Source organism: Syngnathoides biaculeatus, chromosome 13 (genome assembly GCF_019802595.1).
Source record: "Syngnathoides biaculeatus isolate LvHL_M chromosome 13, ASM1980259v1, whole genome shotgun sequence".
Lineage (NCBI taxonomy): Eukaryota > Metazoa > Chordata > Actinopteri > Syngnathiformes > Syngnathidae > Syngnathoides > Syngnathoides biaculeatus.
This window is the reverse complement of record NC_084652.1, coordinates 4,260,978-4,284,659: the sequence shown is the minus strand read 5'-3', so window position 1 is coordinate 4,284,659 and position 23,682 is coordinate 4,260,978. Positions and strand designations below refer to the sequence as shown.

Below are 23,682 nucleotides of genomic sequence, written 5' to 3'. Positions count from 1 at the left end.
GGGGAATCTATCTTCCCTGGCTGTGAAGTACACGCACCCCGCACCCCCCCTCCCCCACACTGAACAAAAAAAGTAAACAAAACAAGCAACAACAAGGGAATTTGGGTTTTGCTGTTTCTCACGGGGTTCTGGAAATGTCAGAGGAATGTTGAAATGTTTAACCTATGTTTAATAAAATTAATTGTAATAAATGCAGCAGCTGTCAATGTGATATAGTACATTAAATTTTCATATATAACTCAAATATTATAATAAACAGAGAATTGCGGGGAAAAAGTTTGTCTTTATTTTTTATTTTTACGAGCCAGTGATTGTACTATTTTTACAATTTTAGGACAATCGAAATGCTTCTCATAATCTTGGCCAGTAAAGATTTTATGATGGTGATGTTGCTTACTTTATATTACTTCTTACAGGAAAAAATAGCACATTTTTTATTATTTTAGGGTAGTAGCTAAATTACAATGCTGACTAACAAGAATCTTCAGATTCCTTCTATTTTGCTGGTGCAATATAAAAAAATAAAAAGAAATAATAATATCCATCCATCCATTTTTTTGGCGCTTGTCCTCACAAGGGTCACGGGGAGTGCTGGAGCCTATCCCAGCTGTCAACAGGCAGGAGGCGGCGTACATCGAGACACACAACTGTCTCACCTACGGGCAATTTAAAGTGTCCAATTAATGTTGCATGTTTTTTTGGAATGTGGGAGGAAACTGGAGTGCCTGGAGGAAATTTCCCCACGCAGGCACAGGGAGAACATGCAAACTCCACACAGGCAGGTCCGGAATTGAACCCGGGAGCTCAGAACTGTGAGGCTAACTGATCCACTGTGCCGCCTAAATAATAATAATTAAAAAAATAATATAAATAAATAAATAGATAAATGCATTCATACCATTTACTGTGGTTGAGTTTACTACATTTTCCTTTTTATTTTATGAGGAAAAAAAAAGACATTGTTTACATTGTAATATTGGACAACATTTTAATTAGATTATTGCTATTAATGCGCGATTTTTTTTAAATCAGGAGTTACAATTTACTAAGCATAATTATTTGGAGGACTGCTTTTCCCTTTCAGTTGAGTCTTATTATTCCGAAGTGAGGTAAGAGGTTCTTGGGGACATTTAAGGTGAAGGGGGTGGCTAACAAAATGCTGGAGCAAACCATTTTCGAGGTAGGTAGGTACTGTGATTTTGCAATTTTCGATATTGTCTAAAAAATGACGGAGTCTATGTTTGGAGGTTTTTATCTTACATTGGACAAAGAACTGGAGAAAAAGGACGGAAGACTGCAGGGGCATCGTGGGGTCGACGTTTTCCAGGTCAAACAGCGCGACCGCCTGGTGAGTTTTGCACACGCAACCCGGCACTCACTCCGTGCTCTCAAACCCCCCCCCCCCCCGACTCCCTCCCTCTCTCCTCCTCCCCCTCCTCCCCCGCACCCTCCACCCTCATCTGGTCCCCTTGACTGTCTCCTTCAGTGCCAGGCAGCACACGCGCGCGCGCATTGACCGTGGTCTGACCGGCGATCCGGCCGCTGCCCTTTGCAATGATCTCGCCCGAGCTCAATTTGGACGTTTTGACGCGGGACCTGTCTCATTATCTGGAAAACCAAGTGAAAGTTGGTCTGCTGGGCTCGGGAGTGGGACTGTCTCTGGTGCTGGGCTTCAGCGCCGCGTACACCTGCTACTACCTCATCTCGGTGGCAAAGGTAAATGATGAAATTTGATATGAATCGCGAGTGGGATGCTTGTCCGCCACTTCCGTGTGGTCGGAAGAACGCTCGACGAATTCGCTGCATTTTTACGCCATCGTTGCCCACATGCACGAGGGGAGCCCGTTTATCGTCACCGGAGCTCTGCTCATCCCTAACATCCGTGACAAAGATGGTAGATAGATGGTAGACACCCACGTCTGTAAACGCGCACGCATTCATGCAATTTATGTGAAGGCAGTTACAGTTCAGCGGATGTCTCAATACTGGAAAGCTAAAAGTGTTCAAGCGCGCCCTCTAGTGGGCTCGTTCTTTCTCATTTATTACGCTGAACTGTATTAATTGTTTCCCTCCCTCTACAATGCAGTGTTTACCTATTATTATTAAAAATGTGTTATTGTTTCTCACACTTGTTACACCACCTTCAACAGTTGCTTACTTTTTAAAATACAGTCGTGTACTAGTTCCAAATAGTGATCAGATTTCATTTTCTTCACATTTAATATATATAGGGCGGCACGGTGGATCAGATGGAAAAGCGTTGGCCTCACAGCTCTGAGGTCCCGGGTTCAATCCCGCCCCGCCTGTGTGGAGTTTGCATGTTCTCCCCGTGCCTGCGTGAGTTTTCTCCGGGCACTCCTGTTTCCTCCCACATCCCGCAAACATGCAACATTAATTGGACACTCTAAATTGTCCCTAGGTGTGATTATGAGTGCAACTGTTTGTCTCTGTGTGCCGTGCGATTGGCTGGCGACAAGTTCAGCCTGTACCCCGCCTCCTGCCCCTTGACAGCTGGGATAGGCTCCAGCACTCCCCGTGACCCTTGTGAGGATAAGCGGCAAAGAAAATGGATGAATGTGTGCATATTTATATATAGAATGAGAGAGAGGTTCATTTATTATTACATATATGATAATATTATATTACATAATGATGACTATAAACCACAGAAAACTTTTTGAACTAAACAGCCGGCCAATCGCAGTTACGCTTTCTTAGTCACGTGACGTCACATACTAAGAAAGCGTAACTGGATTGGCTGCCTGTTCGGTTCTGACCTGAAGTAACCCTGCCCGGTGGCACAGACGGTTGAATTTTAGACACCGAATTGGAGGCCGTTGAATTTCAGACAGCGAATTGTAGCAACTATTGAAAATGTGATCAGTCTACATGTCAAATTCAAATCCTGGTGGCACTAACTTACTTCCATAGATAGCTAGCTAGTATAAAGTAGCATATTGTAATGTATCGTAGCTACAAGACAGATAGACAAAACATCATATTTTACATGACTACGAACAGCAGTACAGAACACTGTTTTTTGTTTTGTTTTTTTTTTCGCAGAAGCCGCAGCTCATCTCCGGGGGCAAGAAGTTCTACCAGTTCCTACGCGAGCAATGTCCCATCGTGTCGGAGACCTACTACCCCACCTTCTGGTGCTGGGAGAGCCGCATCCAGACTCTGCTCAGACCCTTTGTCACCGCCAAGCCCGGCGTGACCTACAGGAAGTGAGTCCCGGGCCAGCGTCGAATCTAGCACAAGATGCGGATCACAGATTTTCTGTCGAGACGGAACAGAGTGGAGCTGTGTTACCCTGAGAGGCAATCTCTCCTTATTCAACTGTTTCACAACTAATCTGAGGGTTGCTCTTAAGCAACGCGGCAAAGCTCGCAGGAGAAAAGAGCCCGTTTGTGCCGCTACTCTGTGCAGCATTCGCTGACAATGTGGAAAAAAATGCATCCCAATGTCAGGATGAAATAAAACTGCAATGATGAGAAAGAACAAAATTTACATATCCATGACTAAACGCCACGCTACATCACGGTTGAACCGTTTTAAAAATGAAATGGAAAATACAACATAGGGTGTATTGATTAGATTCTTGTGATTCATCTTGTAGTTTTGTTCAAATGATTTGTAAACTCAGGCCCCAAGTGGAGAAGTTCAAGTATCTTGGGGTCTTGTTCACGAGTGAGTGAAGAATGGAGCAGGAGATCGACAGATGGATTGGTGCAGCGTCTGCAGTCATCCGGAGTTTGTATCAGTCCGTTGTGTTAAAGAAGGAGCTAAGTCGAAAGGCAAAACTCTCAATTTACCAGTCGATCTACGTTCCTACTCTCACTTATGAGCATGAGCTGTGGGTTATAACCGAAAGAACAAGATCCCGGATACGAGCGGGCGAAATTTGTTTCCCCCGCAGGGTGTCCGGGCTCTCCCTTAGAGAACGGGTGAGAATCTCAGTTATCCGGGAGAGGCTCAATGTCGAACCACTGCTCCTCCGCATTGAGAGGAGCCAGATGAGGTGGTTGGGGCATCTGATTCGGATGCCTCCCGGACGCCTCCCTGGTGAGGTGTTCTGGGCACGTCCAACCGAAAAGAGACCCCGAGACACGCTGGAGAGACCGTGTCTCTCGGCTGGCCTGGGAACCCCTCGGGATCCCTCCGTAAGAGCTCAAAGAAGTGACTGGGGAAAGGGAAGTTTGGGGACCCCTACTGAAGTTACTCCCCCTGTGACCCGACCCGGTGAAACGATAGAAAGTGGATGGATGGATGATTTATAAACCCATTGCAGTATCCTCACTTGCCGTATTAATTCACAGCGTTTCCATCCTAGTGCTGTTATTAAAGGTGACAACCTAATTTGCTGGAGTAATGTGTCGAAATAGCGCAGCACCCCCCCCCTCCCCCCCAATCTCCCTTACTTTAAAAACTCCCTCATAATGACATTACCAAGGACAAAGACTGACCGAAGTTTTTGTCTTTGGCAGTGCAGGTGAAACAACGCTGAGGATGAGCACCCTCCCCGCTTCTGCTCCCACCTCGTAGGCCCGGTGCAAATTTCACAGAGCTTCTGTAATTTCATGCTCCCCCGTGCTCAAGGTGCAATGTACTCGGGCCAACGTGGACCGGAGTTTGATGGAGCATATAAGGATCCGCTGGCGCAGTGTTTTCCTTCCCGCTTTGATATTTTACAAAGCACACTAGTGACTGTATGATCGCTGGGGAAATGAGCCAGATGTCGGCAAAGGTTCTGCTCCCTCGTTTAATTCCTTCATTTGGCGGCACTGCGATCACTACGCCCAAGTAATCGTTCGCTTTTAAAGATGAAACACAGACGCATGTAGAAGTGGTCGTCGGCAGGGCCGTAGGCGCAGAATTGCAGCCACGATTCTGTTAGGCTGCCCCCCGCAGAGCAAATTTGGTTACACGAGTAGCTTACCACCAAGGTTTTGGCTGTGTAGTAAATGAACGATGTGATCTTGTGAAGTCTTTGAGTATCATGAAAAGCGGTACGGAAGTGTAATGAACGTCTTCTTTTTAATACTAGTGTGCCACAAATAGATGGGTGTTCACTGTACAGTACAGCTTCGGTTCTCGACCACAATCCGTTCCAGAAGGTAGTTCGAGAACCGATTTGTTCAAAAACCGAATCGATATTTCCCATTACAAATGTGGCTACCGGGACACGTCTGCGTACAGAGGCTGCGTTACACACAATAACGTTGTTATTTCCGGGTTTTTTCACAGTGCGTTCGAATTTACAATAACAAAGCGCGTCGTGGGTCAGCTGATCAGGCCGCGCGTTATGTTATGTCCGGGATTTTTCGGCGGCGTTCGAGTACCGATTTCCGTTCGAAAACCGATATGTTCAAGAACAAAGACTTTCGAGAACGAAATGCAAACAAAATGCCTCTTATGAAAGACTTAGTGTAGGAAGCACAAGGTGAAGCAGGCAAAGGACGTGGGCCATCAAAATCCACGTTCCCACCCCCCTGACTGATGCGTTGCACCTCTCTCTGCAGCGAGCTTATTAAGGCGGCTGACGGAGGACAGATCTCTTTGGATTGGTTTGACAACGACGACAGCCTGGCTCATCCCGACCCGGCCTCCAGACCCACCATCCTCCTCCTGCCGGGGCTGACCGGCACCAGCCGAGAGTCTTACATCCTGCATATGGTCGAGCAGAGCCGGGATCTGGGCTACAGGTGGGTGGTCTTGGCCCGGTTTTACAAGAAGGAAGTGCACTTAATGTAAAAAAAAAAAAAAGTAGGCTCGCTACGCCTGGTGCGCCATGTTTATTTATTTACGATGCAAATGTTCTGTCCACGGTAAAGCTGAATTAATTTTTCAGTGGCGTCTTTCAGTGATGCAGACTTTGTATCGGTCCGTTGTGGTAAAGAGGGAGCTCAGTCGAAAAGCAAAGTGCTGAATTTACCAGTCGATCTACGTTCCTACACTCACCTCTGGGCACGAGCTGTGGGTCGTGACCGAAGAACAAGATCCCGGATATAAACGGCCGAAATGAGTTTCCCCCGCAGGGTGTCCGGACTCTCCCTTAGAGAACGGGTGAGAAGCTCGGTCATCCGGGAGGGGCTCGGTGTCGAGCCGCTGCTCCTCCGCATTGAGAGGAGCCAGATGAGGTGGTTGGGGCATCTGATCCGCATGCCTCCCGGACGGCTCCCTGATGAGGTGTTCTGGGCACGTCCCACTGGAAAGAGACTCCGGGGACGACCCAGGACACGCCGGAGAGACTATGTCTCTCGGCTGGCCTGAGAACGCCTCTGGATCCCTCCGGAAGAGCTGGAAGAAGTGGCCGGGTAAAGGGAAGTCTGGGTATCCCTGCTGAAGCGATTCCTCCCGAAACCCGACCCGGAGAAGCGGTAGAGAATGGATGGATGGATGGATGGCGTCTTTCACGCAGAGACCCTGGAAAATTAACAGAACTAAGCAGAGAGATTTTCCTAACAGAAGACCCGCCATTTCTCCATTTCAACATTTTATAACGAACCCAGCAAAGCAGGCTGTTGATCTCATTCTATTGCTCGGTTTCCAACTACGCCACCCTTAGACCAATCGGATGAATTAACGCTATCAAAAAAACTTCAGACCTGTGTTCTTTGACCACTATGACACAGAAGATGGCGTAATTGGAAACCTATCCGTACTTCGTGGCCAGTTTTACACAGAGAGCCTGCAAAATTGCCACATCAGAGCCATAACAGAAGATATTACTGCATATGGGTGAGATCTTACGTGGCGACAGAAAAGTCCGAAACCAGACCCGCTCATTGAAACTACTCCAAGTTCCAAATGTCTCTCTCTTTTTTTTTTTTTTTTTAACCTGAATTGACTTGTACAAAGCGGGATATTGACCTGAGTGATTTATTAGCAGATTCCACAGAGCTGTAATGTAAGATTTGTGTGTGTGTGTGTGTGTGTGTCACAATCACATTCTCCTGCCTTGCTCGGTTGTGTGTAAAAGCAGCTTTTTTTTTTTTTTTTTTGCAAGATCACCTGTGCCAGCTATTTTGCAGGATCCCCCTGTGCCGAGTTATTTTAGGTGTCGGAGCACAAGTCACTGATCCCTGTGCGCTAAGAGCTGATTTTGCCAGATTTGGGAAGCTCGGTGAACTCAGCATCTTGCCCACCCCTCCCCCCCCCCCCCCGCTCCCCCCGTGTGTGTGTGTGTGTGTGTTTTGCTTAATGACTTGCAGCTTATCCTGCCACAAGCTTTGCAGCTAAGCCCGGAGCAGCTTCAGAGTGGATGCTGCAGTATGTTTTTTTTTTTTTTTTTAAAAGCTACCCCCCACCACCACCACCACGCTCACCCCCCCTCTTTGCTCTTGTCTACTAGCCCCCACCCCTGCTCCCGAGTTACTTTCCGCAGGTCCTTCACATAATAGATGACTGTGGTCGAGGATGACGCTGATGCTAAATGTGTATGGAAGTAAATTAGTGCCACCAGGATTTGAATTTGAAATGGGACAGAAATCAGAATTTTAATTTGCAATGTAAAGTGATCACATTTTCAATAGCTGCTACAATTCACCGTGCAAAATTCACCGTCTGTGCCACCAGGCAGGGTTACTGCAGGTCAGTACCGAACAGCCAGCCAATCGCAGTTAGGCTTTCTGAGTCACGTGACGTCACATACGAAGAAAGCGTAACTGCGATTGGCTGGCTGTTCGGTTCTGACCTGAGGTAAACCTGCCCGGTGGCACAGGCGCTGAATTTTGGACAGCGAAGGTGAATTGTTAATATTGAAAAGTTACACTGAACTACAACTATTGAAAATGCGATCACTTTACATTTCAAATTCAAATCCTGTTTTCTGTGGCATTTCAAATTTAAATCCTGGTGGCATTAATTTACTTCCATACATGTCCACCGTACAACCCTGCTAAAAATTTTCTAAAGAACATTTCTAAAGAACTATAGAACTTTGGGACCCAAGTCCTATAGAATTTCTACAGACATTCTATATTTCTATAGAAATTCTATTGTTCTGTAGAAATACTATAGAAAACCACAGCCAAGTTGTTCTGTACCAATTTTATAGATTTCTATAAAATTTCTATAGGAAATTTTTAGCAGGGAAGCATGCGAGCAAAGTTTCTATTAATAAGCATAAAATATGTATGTAAATATGTATTTTTTAATACAGCAAACACATTGATTAAAAGGAAATAACATTCTAAGAGGTATACACCGACAAAGCCTGATTGAGCTACATATGTTGAAGGGGACACATTATGTAAGAGCGCATGATTGCATGAAAATGTTATTACATGAAGTTGAAGATTACATTAAACATACTCTCCAATGATTCCGTTGAGCTTAGAGAAGATTGCTATTACACAGTAATATCAAAAGTTGGATCAACAACTTATTTTATTAGTTTTATTTTTTGTTTTATTAGTATTTCACTTGTCTGTTTATTTATTTATTTTTTTTTAATGTTTCAGAGCCGTGGTTTTCAACAACAGGGGCGTGTCGGGGGAAACTCTGCTGGTAAGAATCCAAGACCAAAACAATTTAAATTCAAAGCATTATCACGTTACAGTCGCAAATCTCAGGAAACGTCAGTTTGGCGAGCAAGAACCGACCCCACTCCGAGTCCTTTTGTAGTGAGGCCAGTGCAGACGAAAAAGAATTCAGAGTGACACGCAAACAATTACAAGTAATTCTCAATTAATTACACGAATCAATTCAATAGCATGTAGCTGAAAGTATGATGGCTACTCATGCTAACTAGCATGAGTGCACCCAAGACATCCATTTGTTCTCTGAAGGTTTTACTTTAGTTTTATTTCCCCAGAGTGGAGAAATGAGCGTGGAGTGGACGCAATTTCAGGATTATTAGTCATACCAGCCATGTTTCCTCCCCTCCTCCGCTCTCGGCGCAATGTTAAATTGTTATGATTAGCATTAGCGGGAGCCACAGTTGAACTTTTTCACTCATTTTTTTTAATACTGTTGTCAATGTTTTTCTACTGGCAAGAAATACCTTTACACGATATCGAAGTGTCTTTATTTTGTGTTGCTTTTTTAAACGGCAATCTCTTCAGAAACGTGAGGCGGCCGAGCACGGTCCGTCCCGACACCCGACCTTATCGCCTCGCAGCGTGTATTTAGCCAACACGAGGATCTTTGTCGGAGCACTATTCTTTTTGGTGACGTGAGCAATTACCAGACACTAGCATGAAAAGTCACAGGGTTCATGAACTTTAGTCCATTTTATCGTGTGAAAACTTGGCATTGTATCAGTGGGACAGAGTGGGGGTCTTTGTCCCTCGTTTCAATTGGGAATTGTGGCACGTTCTGCGAGTAGAATTCAGTATTTGAACACGCTTGTGTTCGTTTTGTGTGCTAGCGCGCGCGTCATTGTTTATTGTTTAAACGGGGCCAGGCTTTTAGCTTGACCTTACTATATACAGTCGAGCTAGTCCATCTACGTCGCCGAAGTCACGTGACTGGCCATATTGCCGGTTTAACAGGATTCTTCAACGCGAAGTCGGTTGGAGACGGCACGAAACCACGCCCAGAGTTTTGTCCGGTACCGTTAAACATTTAGGAGGTGATAATAAACGAAGGTACGTGGGAAAATGAGAGACACTTGGAAAAGAGGACCCATAGTTAATGCCGAAGTCGATAAGAAATTGGACTGTTAAACCGCTTCCGCTTGTCTTGGACAACTGGATCAGCACATGGATCTGGTGAGCAAGTCGTCGAGATTTACACGGAACAGTTTGAAAGCGTACAAAAGTCTGGACACATACGGATACTTCCTTGCTGGATCTGTTCTCAATCAAGAATAAATCCCACATAGTGATGGAGCCACTCAGATTTTAATTACAAAAAATTAGAAGGAGTTGGCTCCTCCGTACACGAAGCGTGTTGCGGCCACATGTTAAACTTCAGTAAAACCCCCGTGACAGATATTCTATTTGAAAATATGCATTGTTCTCAAATGCATACTTAAAAAAAAGAAAATAAACTGCTGGGATAGGCTTCAGCCCCCGTACACAGAAGCGTGCTGTGGCCACACGTTAACCTACGTAAACATCACTGTGACCGACGGGTTATTTTCTTTTTTTAAATACGCATTGGGCTCATTTGAGAACAACGCATATTAAAAAAAACAAAAACGTCTGTCAGGGAGAGGTTTACCAAAGTTTAATGTGTGGCCGCAACACGCTTCCGTGTACGTTGGAGACGATTCCCTCTCTTTTTTGTAAATTGTTTTCAAATGAGCCAACTTGGCATTACAAATACTTCTTGGTAATTTGAGATTGAGAAGAAAAATTTCCTACCTGAAGTGAAGTGATGGCTACACAGTCGTGTGTATTTGGTTGGGCACCATCAATCACGTTTAATTGCCGAAATCCATCAATCCTTTCTGGCCTTTTCAGCTGGTATTCCATAGAATGATCTCTTAATATCTTTTCTCGTCTGTTGTGACAACCAACAGCACAACAAGTCTCGGGCATTGTGTATATTCTGCTCCAGGTCAATGTCGAGCAGATCTTTTTGACCATCAATATGGCGCCGTGAAAATGGTGACGTCACGTGCACGAGCTCTATACCAGTGGTGCCCATTTCAAGGCCCCCGGAAGCCTTTGCATTACAATGCACTAGCGGCAATTAACTGTCAATATCGGTTTCTCTCCGCAGCGTTAAATTGCATGTGAATGCCAATCATGGAGGGACAAACCCAAAAGCCTCAAGGACCCAGGAAGTCAGCCATTTTGGGCTATAAATTTGTTCGGAACTAGGTACGCTAGACCAATGGGGGGCACTAAAATTGCAAATCGTTTTTAGAGTATCCCTCTGGTGGTGCATTTTATTTCAGCTTGATTACCTCACAACATGATTACTGCGAAACAATTGAAGGCGACCACATTTGAGTCCACAGACCAGTACTAGCCGAAAGCAGGACCGCTCATGCGAACTAGCATGACCTGCCGACGAATGGCAACAACTTCAAGATCATCTTCGGTACTGCGTCGAGAGACCGTTAACGTGCCTCGGTGGGTGCTGCTGTTTTGCTTAGCAACAGAGCTCAAAAAGGCTCAGCAGTTAACCCTAAAATGCCAGCGTGTGGGGGAAAACAGCGTTGCACTTGCAACTTTTTAATTTTGTCTTTTGATGAGAAAAGGGAGGCTTGTACAATATTTAGAAGAAGCATTTACCAAGGTAACAAAGCTAATTGTGGCTTTTTCAGTCCAATACCAAAACAGACTCGGACTCAGTCGGTCTGCGGAGGACGCGCACAAGGGGAGAAGTAAACAAGAATTTCGCGGTTAGCCCGAGTTTCTACTTGAATTTTAATGAAGGGCCCTGAGAAGCTGGCGAGTCAGCAGCAGCAGCAGCGTCAGGAGGACAAACGGGCGTCCTGCCCGCGCAAGATCATGAATGAATGTTTTACGATGGAAAGCAACTTGACGACATGAAAGACAAAAACAAGTCAGAACCCCTTCCTCCTCTGTGCTGCCGTGCAATTGAACTCACCGCGTATTAAATTTCAAAATACTTTACATTATTCAAGAAGGTAAATCACTCGGAGGGCTTACCTTTTAACCTTACTTGGTCTGATCATGTAATAAAAAAGAGAGAGAGAGAGAGAGAGAGAGAGGAGAGAGAGAGAGAGAGGGAGGGAGAGAGGACGGACGGACGGAGGACGGACGGACGGACGGACAGAATAGATAGATAGATAGATAGATAGATAGATAGATAGATAGATAGATAGATAGATAGATAGAGATAGATAGATAGATCGAGAGAGCGAGCGAGGGAGGAGAGGAAGAGATAGATAGATAGATAGATAGATAGATAGATAGATAGATAGATAGATAATAGATAGATAGATAGATAGCTAGTAGATAGAAGATGATAGATAGATAGTAGATAGATAGATAGATAGATAGATAGATAGATATAGATAGATAGAGATAGATAGAAGATAGAGCGAGAGATCGAGCGAGGGAGACAGGAAGGGACAGATAGATAGAAGATAGATAGATAGTAGATAGATAGATAGATAGATAGATAGATAGATAGATAGATAGATAGATAGATAGATAGATAGATAGATAGATAGATAGATAGATAGATAGATAGCGAGAGATAGCTAGCGAGGGAGACAGGAAGGGACAGATAGACAGACAGACAGACAGACAGACAGATAGACAGATAGATAGATAGATAGATAGATAGATAGATAGATAGATAGATAGATAGATGATAGATAGATAGATAGATAGATAGATAGATAGATAGATAGATAGATAGATAGATAGATAGATAGATAGATAGATAGATAGATAGATAGATGCATGCAAAATTTCTCTGTCATTGATGTCGTTTCAAATGATTGGTCAATTTAGTGACGTTGTCTTCCCGTCGGATCCCAGACACCCCGGACCTACTGCGCCGCCAACACGGAGGACCTGGAAACCGTCATCGAGCACATCCACACGAGCTACGAGACGGCGCCCATCATGGCGGCGGGAGTGTCGATGGGCGGGTAATGAAGCCACTTGCTCTGTCCGCCGGCGAATGTTGAGGACTGTGACTGAAAGCGGCGATCGGACGGGGCGGGGATTATCAAGGGATTAACGTTAATACAGAGACATGACAGAAATCCAGCGCATGCGGATCTTTTACGTTTATTAATGTTGCCCCGCTCTGCATCCGCTTTGGCTAAGTCAAAGATATGAGCGGGAAATCAAGCTAGGTACAAGTGTTTTTTTTCCCTCAAATCGTAGCCCCGATTCCATTAGATTCCTCAGCGCTTGTGCAATGAAAGTCCACCTGTTCCGCGATCCGTGACGTACAAAACCATCGGAAGGTCCGTCCCCAACTACGACGGTCCAGTGTGGTCTCGCTGGCTCAAGCCATCGCACCGGAAGAAGCTCCGGACTCGGCAGAACGCCGCCTTCAGAGTCACCACCGTCTGCTACCGGTTAAGGAACACAACGAACTACTCGCCCGGCAGTATCCGCCACGCTGCCGGCTACCCACAACGAACCACCTCAACCGCGTCTACTTCGCCATGACCTCCGTAAATACCGTCAAGACGCCGACGAAGACATCCCACTGGCACGGTGATCGACGAACAAGCCTACCGAGACGGGCTACATAGGCTCCATTGAACGGCGGTTGAAGACGCAGTGGGCGGCTACAAACCGGCAGTCGTCCTTGGTGGCTACCCTACCCCCGTGGTGGACAAAACCGAAATCGATCTTCCGCGAGCCACAAGAGCCAGATTACTACGAAACCGCACGCTCAATGACTGAATGGCTCGTGTCCTCAATACTATCGTCAACCGTGATGTACCGGTGGAAACGCCCGAAGGAAGTGGCTGCCTTCCGGGAACTAGAAGTCGACTGAACAATGCGATTGCCTGGCTACAACAACAACCACCCGTTCTCTCCACTTCCACTGGATTGATTTGACTACAAATCATCTTTATTCATCAATCCATGCCAGCGAAATATAGTGACAGGCATAAGAATCAAATGCTCTTCCACGAGATGGCAGAAGTTACAGTTCACCCGCTGCCGTTGATACAACGAAATGCTGACTTTTCAACGGAACAGTCCCAGTTTTCACGTTGAGCAAATTGAGACAAAATCATCGGTATTCAGTTGGCTTCTATATTTTTGGTGACGTTTTTGTTCGGTGGTGACCGAGAGATTTCGCACACTCACTCGATTAGCTCCGCCCATGCTGAAATGACCCGATGACTTCGCTAGGTACTAGGTAATTACTGCCAACTTTGTAGTTTTGCTTACAGAAGACGTTTTGCGTCGTCATTTCTATTTTAAGGGAAAATAAATAACTGAATTTGGTACAGTTAATTTTTTTTTGGGGGGGGAGTGGCCACTTACCTCAGATCCCCTGAAAAAAAAAATGCAAATGAACACAGAGTAGATGCAGTATATTAAAACATTCTCCCTCGCATGGTTATTTACGTATCATCTCAACAACTCAATGAATTATCGAAGTTTTATTATCTTAATTCAGGGTCTCTTTTTTTGTTTGTTTCTTTGCTTTTTCTAGCATGTCGCTAACTGCTAATTTACCTACTATTCCAAGTCAACAAAGGTCCAGGCTTTTGTTTCAGCAATGCTAATTAGTTACAACAAATTTCACATTAAATTTATATATCTGGTGTTTTAATGGTAAATATTAGCGTGAAAATTTCAAATTAAAACGCTGTTTTGACTGCCTTCGCAAATTCATTCAATGCTAGCATAAATAGCTTGTAGCGTATAGCTAACATAAAAAGTCACCAGAGAAGCTTGTCAAAAAAATTTAATTGTGTTTTAAAATACTATCAGTAAGGTGTTTGATAAGAGTGTGTTCTAATCATTTGAATGTGTTCATAGGTTGTGGGAGTGATAAAGTTATTTTAAAAATGTATTTTTATACGGTTTTTATTGTGGATATTTAGCTACTGAGGGTTTAAATGGGCCACTGTTTATAAATTCATTTTGATTGACGCCGGATTAGTGACACCATTTCGTATGCCAATTTTATTCTTATTATTGTACCTCCAGGATGATGCTGGCGAACTACTTGGGGCGCAAGGGCCAGGAGACCTGCCTGAGAGGGGTGGCGGTGTTCTCGGCGGGCTGGGACGTGTTCGAGTGCACGGCGTCGCTGGAGAAGCCGCTGGACCGCTTCCTCTTCAATTCCTACCTCACCAGCTGCCTGCAAGCTTCGGTGCACAGGTCAGCCGGCCGGGCCAAAGCGGGATTAGCGCGGCTGCGAGCTCGCCGTTAATGCTGTAACGGGGAGCCGGTGGGGCTTTTGCAGTCCGGAGATTAAAATGGAAATGCCAGATACATTTTTTTTTTTTTTTTTGCCTGTCGCGTTTACTCAAATTTATGACTGCAAGTGCACAAATGGTCTTAAAACTTCACGATTAGTTTGTCATATATGATGCGCTACTAATTTCAAATTGTAATAATGGCAGAATAATGGGATATTCTAAATCATCTCAAATATTATGAGGTATAGATGACTACTGTATGTATATCCATCCATCCATTATCCGAGTTCCGATAATATATATTGCGTGTGTTTTGTTTATCTGCCCGCCAGACATCGACCAGTGCTCGAAAAGTGTTACGACATCGACCACGTGATGAAGGTAAGCCATTATTCTCACTCATCATGAAAAAGTTGCTTCCGATCCTTAGACGACAGAATTTACCAGTCTCGTTTTCCACATGTTGCGATTCCGTCTAAACAGCCGGGGTCTCGGGTTAGCTAACTTTTCCGCGCGCAGTGGTCGCAAAGTCAGCTAAACGGCGACTTGTCGTTGTTGTTTGTTTTTTTTTTTTTTGCGACAAAAGTGGCTCGCTAACGCCGTGCCGTCACAGGCCAGGACCATCCGAGAGTTCGACGAGAGGTTCACGTCCATCATGTTCGGCTACGCGACCAACGACGACTACTACCACGACGCCAGCCCTGTCCACAGGCTAAAGTCCGTGCAGGTGCCCATGCTGTGCCTCAACGCCGCCGACGACGTCTTTTCCCCGTCTCACGGTGAGGGGGCCGCAACGTTTAAGCTTTCATTTTGCTCTTATGAAAAAAAAAATGCTCTTTAATCTTTACAAGGTTTAATTTCTTCAAAAAGGTCAATATTCCTATGTACCGTAATTCCCGGCCTACAGAGCCCACCTGGTTACTAGCCTCACCGAGTACATTTGTAAAGGAAATACCATTTGGTACATACATACGCCGCAGCTGTGTAAAAGCCGCAAGTGCCCACTTTGAAACACGAGATATTTACAAAGAAAGACGGTACACAGAGAGTTTAACGCTGGCACCGCCGCGCTAATGCGGGCGAAGGGTAGCCCGCGAGGACCATATAAGGCCCCCCCGAGGTATGTTCTAAAAATACCATAGGCCACAAATTGTTACTATTATTTGTGCTTTAAATTCTGAATCTGACTTGCTGACGTGAGTTAAAATTTTAAAATACCTGTAATGTCAAATTAAAACAAAAATATTTTATGCACGTGTAATGAACTGAGTCCGAAATTTGCCGCAAACAGGTCACGTAGCCCTTCATATGATCGGTGCTCACGAAGTAGCCCTCTGCCTCAAAAAGGTTCCTGAGCCCTGCAGTAATGCTAGCGCTGCGCTAACACTAAAGCTAATGCTGTGCTAACGCTAGCGCTGGGCTAATAGGACTGGTTAAAAAAAGACATACTGGTAAAAATCACCGAGACATGGCAGTAACACGCTAGCGCAACGCTAACAGGGCCGGACCGGAAAAAGTCACTTCCTCGCCACATACATTCCACCGGTCTGACTCTTACCTTTTCCGCTCGAATGCCCCTTTGCGGCTGTTAGAAAAAAATGCACAAATTAGCCGCATCACCGCATAAACCGCAGGGTTGAAAAAAGTCGCGTCTTATAGGCTGGAAATTACGGCATATCTTGTTTTTTATTTTAGGTCAATCCTAAATTGAAATTTTTTTCAAATTAATTTTTTTTTTAAGGTCAATTTCTTGTAAATGATCTTTAGTGCCACGCATGAAAATAAATAACTGATTGATTCAGCTTTTTTTTTTTTTTTTTTTTTTGTCAGCCATCCCCGTGGAGGCGGTGAAGCAAAACCCCAACCTGGCCATGCTCATTACCTGCCACGGCGGCCATATTGGCTTCCTGGAGGGCCTGTGGCCGCGGCGGAGCACCTACATGGACCGCGTCTTCCGGCAGTTCGCCCGGGCCGTCATCGAGCAGGGGGGCCGCCTCAAAGACCTCTCCTGAGACCGGCCCCGCCCCCTTTTCGTCCTCCGCTGCGTCCTGGCCGTCCTTCCTTCCATTGACCTGTTTTTTTTTCTTTTTTTTTTTTTTTTTGGGATCCATCCCATTTCTTTCCACAAGCAGAAAAAGAAGAACATTGCTCCGGTGTGAAGGGCACGTCCTACTGGCTGCGCTCATTCCATTTATTTATTCCTCGTACGATCGTCACGTTTGTGACATTGAAAAAAACAAAAAAAACAATGTTAAAACGCAAATATACGTCCTTTTTCGCATTAGTCAGTAGGATGTTAGCCCTCGGGAATTGAAGTAAATTAATTTGATTTATTTTTCCTCCCTGTGGATTATTTTAAAGTCGCCACTTTCATTTTTCAGCACTTAGTTTGACCTTTTCGGGGATTTTTGTCCCCAAACGAGAAGCTAAAGCTAAAAAGACAAGATTGCTCTGTTTATGACTGAATACGCGACTTTAATTCTATAAGTGCATGTCCGCAACATATTTTTGCACAAATATGTCCGCTGTATTCTTAAGGAGAAGTCAAAAGGGGTTAATTATGAAGATTTTTCAGCATTTGAGGTTTTTTTTTGACACAGCTATAGCCACAAAAAAAAATCTAAAATAAATTAAAATATAAATCCATATATTAAATTTTCCATGATTTAATTAAAATGTGCGTGTTTATTGATTATAAAACAATCAGATAATGTACATTGTAATTTGTTACAAGCTTTAAAAAATGATATATCATCTACAATATATTACCATTCGATTAATTTAGAAAAAAGTACATATTAAATTTTAATCATAATTGTATTTGTTGTATTTGTTTTTTTAAATTGTTAAATGAAGTCAATGTTTTAACCAGATTCCACTAAATAATTTAATCAATACATTGCAAATTCATTTGAAAAAAAATTGTGCACTTTAAATAATAAATAAGAAGAGTAGTTTTTTTTCATTTATTTAGTTTATTTGATATATTTTGAGTTTTATCAAATCAGATTCTTTAAAATATTAAAAAAAATAATGATTTCTAGTCAATTTATTATGAATATATGTATTAAATTGCCCATGAATCAATTAAAATGAAATGTACAGATATTTGACACATTTTAAAATACGCAGTTTTTTTTCCATTTTATTTTGGATGAAAGTCTGGTACGTCATGTGAAAAAAAACAATTTAAGATGATTTTTCTTTTCCAATAAGACTAATTCTTTATCTGAAAAGTGTTCATTAAACTATAATTCACCAACTTCACCACTAGGTAGCGACACTATGCTAAACGAAAGCTGTGCGTGACCAAACACCTTGAGATGCCAGGAGCGATATGTTGTGATCATCTACAGCAACGCCCTATGATTATTATTTTTTTTTTGTCCATGAAACTGTCATTGGCCAATTTCCCTCCAAAGTACACGAGCGACAGTCCCCTCCAGTTGTGCATTCGTCAACGGAACGTGTGACAAAACTCCTTAAGATGCCAGGTGCAATATGTTGTGGTCATCTACGACTGTTACTTAAATGACTTTGTTGTTTAAGGTGCAATGAAACTGTACTCCACCACCGGAGAGGCTCGATTTTGCGTGGAAAGAATGCGTGACAAAACTCCTTAAGATGCCAGGTGCAATATGTTGTGGTCATCCACGGCCTTGCGCTTGAATTTTTCATGAATCCTCCAATTTCACCAATGGGTGGGGAAAATGTACCCTTCCAGCTGTGCTTTTGTAAAAACAATGCCTGAAAGAATTCCTTGAGATGCCAGGTGCGCTCTGTTGTGGTCATCTCTAGCTAAGATCTTTTTTTTTTTTTTTTAAATCTAGGAAACTATAATTGCCCTGATTCCACATTATGTTAAGCAGATATACTACTAAACTCCAGCTGTGCTTTGATCAAAAGAATGTGACAAAACTCCTTAAGTAGTCATGTGTGGTATATAACAGGTGTGGTCCTCTATGGCCGTGAAATTGACTTTTTGTCTATGGGTCAATGAAACTGTACTTTGCCACTGGAGATGTTACATTTTACGTCGAACGAATGTGCGACAAAACTCCTTAAGACGCCTGGTGTGCCATGTGGTCATCTGCAGCCGTGTGCTTTTATTTTATTTTTGGTCATAAAGCTCTTATTTACCACCTTCCTTCTCTCCATCTGTGCTTTTAGCCACTTTCATAAATGAATGATGATGGCAAAACTCCATAAGATGCCAGGTGCAATATGTTGTGGTCACAAAAAGCCTTTTTTTTCCCCCTTCCTTCCTGATTTCATTTCAAAACGTGCAGCAATAAGAAATGAAAACAAAACCGTCTGACTAGATTATGCACATAATCGACATTGAGTGTAATATGCGCTGTTTAATAAACGTTTCAAGAGTCTCGACTCATTTGTTTGCCTTCCTCTCACATTTTTTTGGTACTGTTCAAAGATGTCAGTGTCATGAACCAACGGTGGCGGGGCTGGAAACAAATGCAGGACTCCGAGACGAGGGCATGATGTTAGGCGTAGTTTTAGCCAAAGCTGAGGTCAGGAGGTCGGCCCACATTCCGGAGGTCCGTGACAGAACAAACTGTCCGTTACAGGACCCAGCAGGAAAGACGCAGCGTCGCCGGGCACACCGTCTGCCTGAGGACCAAGCTTCCCCTATCCAGGTGGGCTCCATTATGACGTCATCGCTTACCTTGTCACCCGCACCGCCCGTGAGTCATGATTACGAGCCAACCACGACCCGTTCACCAATGCATTTCCTTTTGGACTCGGATTTTTCGGACTATGGGGAGGACCTGAATTTGTACGACCGGCTGCCTGCCTTTGATTTGGACAATGACTTTGGATTTCCTCTCCCTGTGATCAGTCCCAGTCTGTTTGTGCTGCCGCCGCACGTTTCCAGCCCGTGTGTGCCTTGTTAATGAGTTGCATTCACTGCCTGTGGGACTCTCCGCTCTTCGGGTAAGTTAAAGTAACCCTAGTCACAGAGATTCTGTGCCCTTTTGCTTGATCCTGTCCTGTTGAGTTGTTAGTTTGCCCCACAGTCATCGGACCTGGCTGCATATCTTTTGGATCCCGCCTAGCCTAGCATTTCTGTGCCTCTGCCTTGTTGGACTGCTACACCGTGTATGACCCAGTTTCCGGAATAAACCACATTGAACATTATGCCTCTGCCTTGAAGTCCTGCATTTGGCTCTGCCCCTGTACCGGAGATCCGTGACAGTCAGACGCTCTTATATTGCAGTTAGCGTCTCACATATTGACATTGCCTGTGGTGCATGATGGGAATATTCCAAGGCACCACCTTCCCACGTACCGCGAGTAGAAATATATATATATATATAATATATATATATATATATTATATATATATATATATAGATTTACAACGCTTTAATAACTGTGCTAGTTTTAATCATTGCAGTGCAAAGTAGAGTAACATTAAGTAGTGCTTTGCCTGAGGGCCAAAATTATTAATTTTCTTTAACCATTTAATCTGGGACCATTTCCAACCATTGCGTTACTAATAATGACATAAAACTATATTATACTTTCCTCCTCCACTGAAAAAAAAATTGAAAATATTTTGTATATTTTTCTCAGCTGAAATCGAATTGAAGTTGATTAATTTAGAAAAAAAGTACATATTCAAATATCATCATAATTGTATTTTTGGGTTCATTTTTTTTAAATTGTTCACTGTATTCAGTGTTTTAACCATACAGATACCATTAAATAATTAAAAAAATAAATTGAACAAATTTTGAAAAATTTTGTGTATTTTCGTCAGCTGTCATATATATATATATACACAATATATATATGATATTATATAACTATATAATTAATTATAACTATCCATCCATTTTCTTTGCCGCTTATCCTCACAAGGGTCGCGGGGAGTGCTGGAGCTTATCCCAGCTGTTAACGGACATGAGGCAGGGTACACCCTGAACCGGTTGCCATCCAATTGTAGGGAACAAGACAAACAGCAATTTAGAGTGTCCAATTAATGTCGCATATTTTTGGGATGTGGGAGGAAACCGGAGTGCCCGGAGAAAAGCCACGCAGGCACGGGGAGAACATGCAAACTCCACACAGGCGGGGCCGGGATCAAACCCGGTTCCTCAGAACTGTTGGTCTCAACGCTTTACCAGCTGATCCACCGTTCCACCTAATTATAAATGTATAATTATGAATAATAAAGTTTTGTGCTCAATTTTGTAACCATCATGAAAGATATACAGTAGCAGCATGTGACACTTTGCTTTCATTAAATTTCACCTCCTTATTTCTGTCTTTAGGCCTTTTAGCGACGTGTATCGTACATTTAACCTAAAGTAAAATATGGTTCCAATCGAAAAGTTTGAAAGGATTTATTGGAAAACTGTACATGCGAACCAAAGATGCGATTTAAGACGAGGATTTCTCCAGCCAAAAGAGATCCAAAGGTATACCAGGGGCACTTCGTGGGCATGTTATTTTTTCTTTTTTTATAACAAAATGCAATAATGAGCCCTGGTGGGAGCCTGAAAATAGCCCGGCGTGACATCACACACGGGCCTCGGGTCGACGGCGTCCGTATAAGTAGCCTCGGCTCCCCTGTGTCAAAGGCGCAGCGCCGCCTGAGCAGAACATCCATTAAGTGTCAAATGCACGACACTGCTGAGTGGTTTTCATTACAATTTCAATAACCTTAAGCAATATCATTATTAGGAGTAAATATTACCAGCTCGTGTGTTGACACCGCAATTATATGAGAGCGTGATTCACTTCGGTTATGAAGCAATTCACTCGTGTTTTGTTATCATTTTATTGAATTGTATCTGTAATTGGAGTTTATCATCTTGTGCTTGTGAGGGCAAGGTCAGGGGTGTATTTAGTCATTTGGGGTGCTAAGGTCAACCCGGTCGTCAGGCCCTCCGCATCTCTACACGGCAAAAAGTTTCAATGTCAATTTAAAAAGTGAGAAGAAATGAAAAAAATCTCCTATCGGGGTTTAGGTTCCTGCTCACTCCCGCAATCGATGAAATCCGTGAAGTAGTAAAAAAAAAAAAAAAAAAAAAAAAACACAATAAAAATGTTTTTAAAAGTCATTTTATTATTATTATTATTACATTCATCAATTTGGAACGACAAGGACAACATTAGCACGTCTGTGACAACATGAGGTAGATCCCGAGGCTACCGCCCGCGCCGTTTTCCATCTGCAAAGATTGTGTGAGCAAGTTGCATATGATTCAACGTTTTTCCCACGTGGATCTTTTTTTGGGGGTAATACACTTCTGATCGCCACAATATGTATATATATATATTTTTGTGGGGGGGTGGGAAAGAGGGATTTGATTGATTTCCATTATGTGTCTTGGCAACTCGTTTAGTGCAAGTTCACTCGGTTTCCTTTCCCCCTTCGTGACCTTCAGTCGATTCCCCTGCCTTAACCCTTGCGCACGCACGCAATCCAACACTTTTTACTCCCACGTGATAATCGGTCGAACTAATAATGCTCGAAATAAATAACAATTCCCCGCCCGGTGAGCGCGCGCAAACGCGTACACGCGGTTAAGACACGTCGTAGGTAGATTCTTCTTGCCGACAGGAGAGAAAAAAAAAAAAAAAGACACCAAAAACTGGGTAAAAGTTACACGCACGTTACAAACACGAGAAAACAACATCTGTAACCCTCGGAGAGAGAAAAAGGGAGGGGGGGCATGATAGAATATATTAATAATAATAATGTAAACTTTAAACAGTACAGTCATCTAATTCTCTGGCTTCTTCTTTTTTTTTTAATTTTTTGGCTCAAGCAACATTCCCTTTTTTTGCCTCGTTCTCATTGGTCCACGCATGAGTGAGCGGAACTTCTCCTTAAGGCATATATTTTGGAAAACCCTGTGTACACACACACACACACCACACACACACACACGCACACAAAGGAAACACAATCTCCTTCATATTTAATACACAAGGCAACTTAACACTTGTGTTTAAAGGGGACATATTTTGTAACGGGTACTTTTTTTAATGGCTTGTTTGTATACATATCTGGAGCACCTGCACACGCATAAATGTGCAATTCAGCAACCGAATAGTTCTGAAATGATCGTTCTGAAAATTGTGCCTGCGTGCGAGCCCGACTGGGCGGCTCGGCCGGGTGAAGATCCGGAGCCACTTTCAACGCTATCATCCGCATCCCCCAGATGGGTGTGACACAAATGCTGTCAGGTCAGAATCAGAGGGTAAGCGGAGCTGCGTTGAGTTTGGTCGGTTGCATGTGGAAGTAAGTTAGTGCCGCTAGGATTTGAATTTGAAATGTAAAGTCATCATATTTTAAATAGTTGCGATAATTCGCCATCTGAAATTCAACCGTCTGTGCCACCAGGCAGGGTTACTTCAGGTGAGAACCGAAGACCCAGCCAATCCCAGTTCAGCTTTCTTAGTCACTTGACGTCACATACTAAAAAAGCGTAAGTGGATTGGCTGGGTGTTCGGTTCTGACCTTGCCTGCTGGCACCACTGATCTGAAAAGAAAGAAAAAAAAAAACAAACAACTGGATAGCGCATACACATCGAGCGGAATGTCGATTGGTTGAAGCCAGTTTGGCCACCATCTTGGTACTCCCAAAACGTGGAGAGGACACAGTTTACAGGTTGGATTATGGTGGGGGGGTTTTCCTCAAAGTTTGGCATGTAGAATTAAAATTGGTCGTGTGAGCTTGACATTTTTTTGAGTTCTGGTAACATGAAGGATTTTTAATTCAACTTGGTAAGCCAAAAAAGGAAAAACATAGAACACCGTGACTAGCAAGAAACCTTGCATATTACCTAGGGCCCGATTTCCGTGATGTTAACTTTCCCAAAATACGCTGTGAAGCACTATCATCATAACATAGCAAAAACTATTTTTT

At 43.5% G+C, this 23,682-nt stretch overlaps 1 protein-coding gene across 2 annotated transcripts; it reads left to right on the top strand.

Moving 5' to 3' along the window:
* The first annotated feature begins 1,474 nt into the window (after positions 1 to 1,474).
* On the top strand, positions 1,475 to 17,508 carry abhd3 (abhydrolase domain containing 3, phospholipase). 2 transcript variants are annotated; one of them, XM_061839372.1, is made up of 9 exons: positions 1,475 to 1,716; positions 3,064 to 3,227; positions 5,523 to 5,705; positions 8,466 to 8,511; positions 12,414 to 12,526; positions 14,565 to 14,738; positions 15,112 to 15,160; positions 15,393 to 15,558; positions 16,610 to 17,508. In XM_061839372.1, exons 1-9 carry the CDS (start codon positions 1,555 to 1,557, stop codon positions 16,789 to 16,791), a joined length of 1,239 nt encoding a protein of 412 aa, XP_061695356.1. In that variant the 5' UTR covers positions 1,475 to 1,554; the 3' UTR covers positions 16,792 to 17,508. The 2 variants fall into 2 exon arrangements, with proteins under 2 accessions (XP_061695356.1, XP_061695355.1); XM_061839371.1 differs by having other exon boundaries at positions 15,366 to 15,558.
* The last annotated feature ends 6,174 nt before the right edge of the window (positions 17,509 to 23,682 follow it).

Excerpts from the sequence above, each read along its gene's own strand:
- abhd3 (XM_061839371.1), top strand. The coding sequence starts at position 1,555 with ATGATCTCGCCCGAGCTCAATTTGGACGTTTTGACGCGGGACCTGTCT. Across the intron at positions 14,739-15,111 it reads CTGCAAGCTTCGGTGCACAG|ACATCGACCAGTGCTCGAAA; the intron begins GTCAGCCGGCCG and ends TCTGCCCGCCAG. Across the intron at positions 15,161-15,365 it reads ACATCGACCACGTGATGAAG|TGGCTCGCTAACGCCGTGCC; the intron begins GTAAGCCATTAT and ends TTGCGACAAAAG.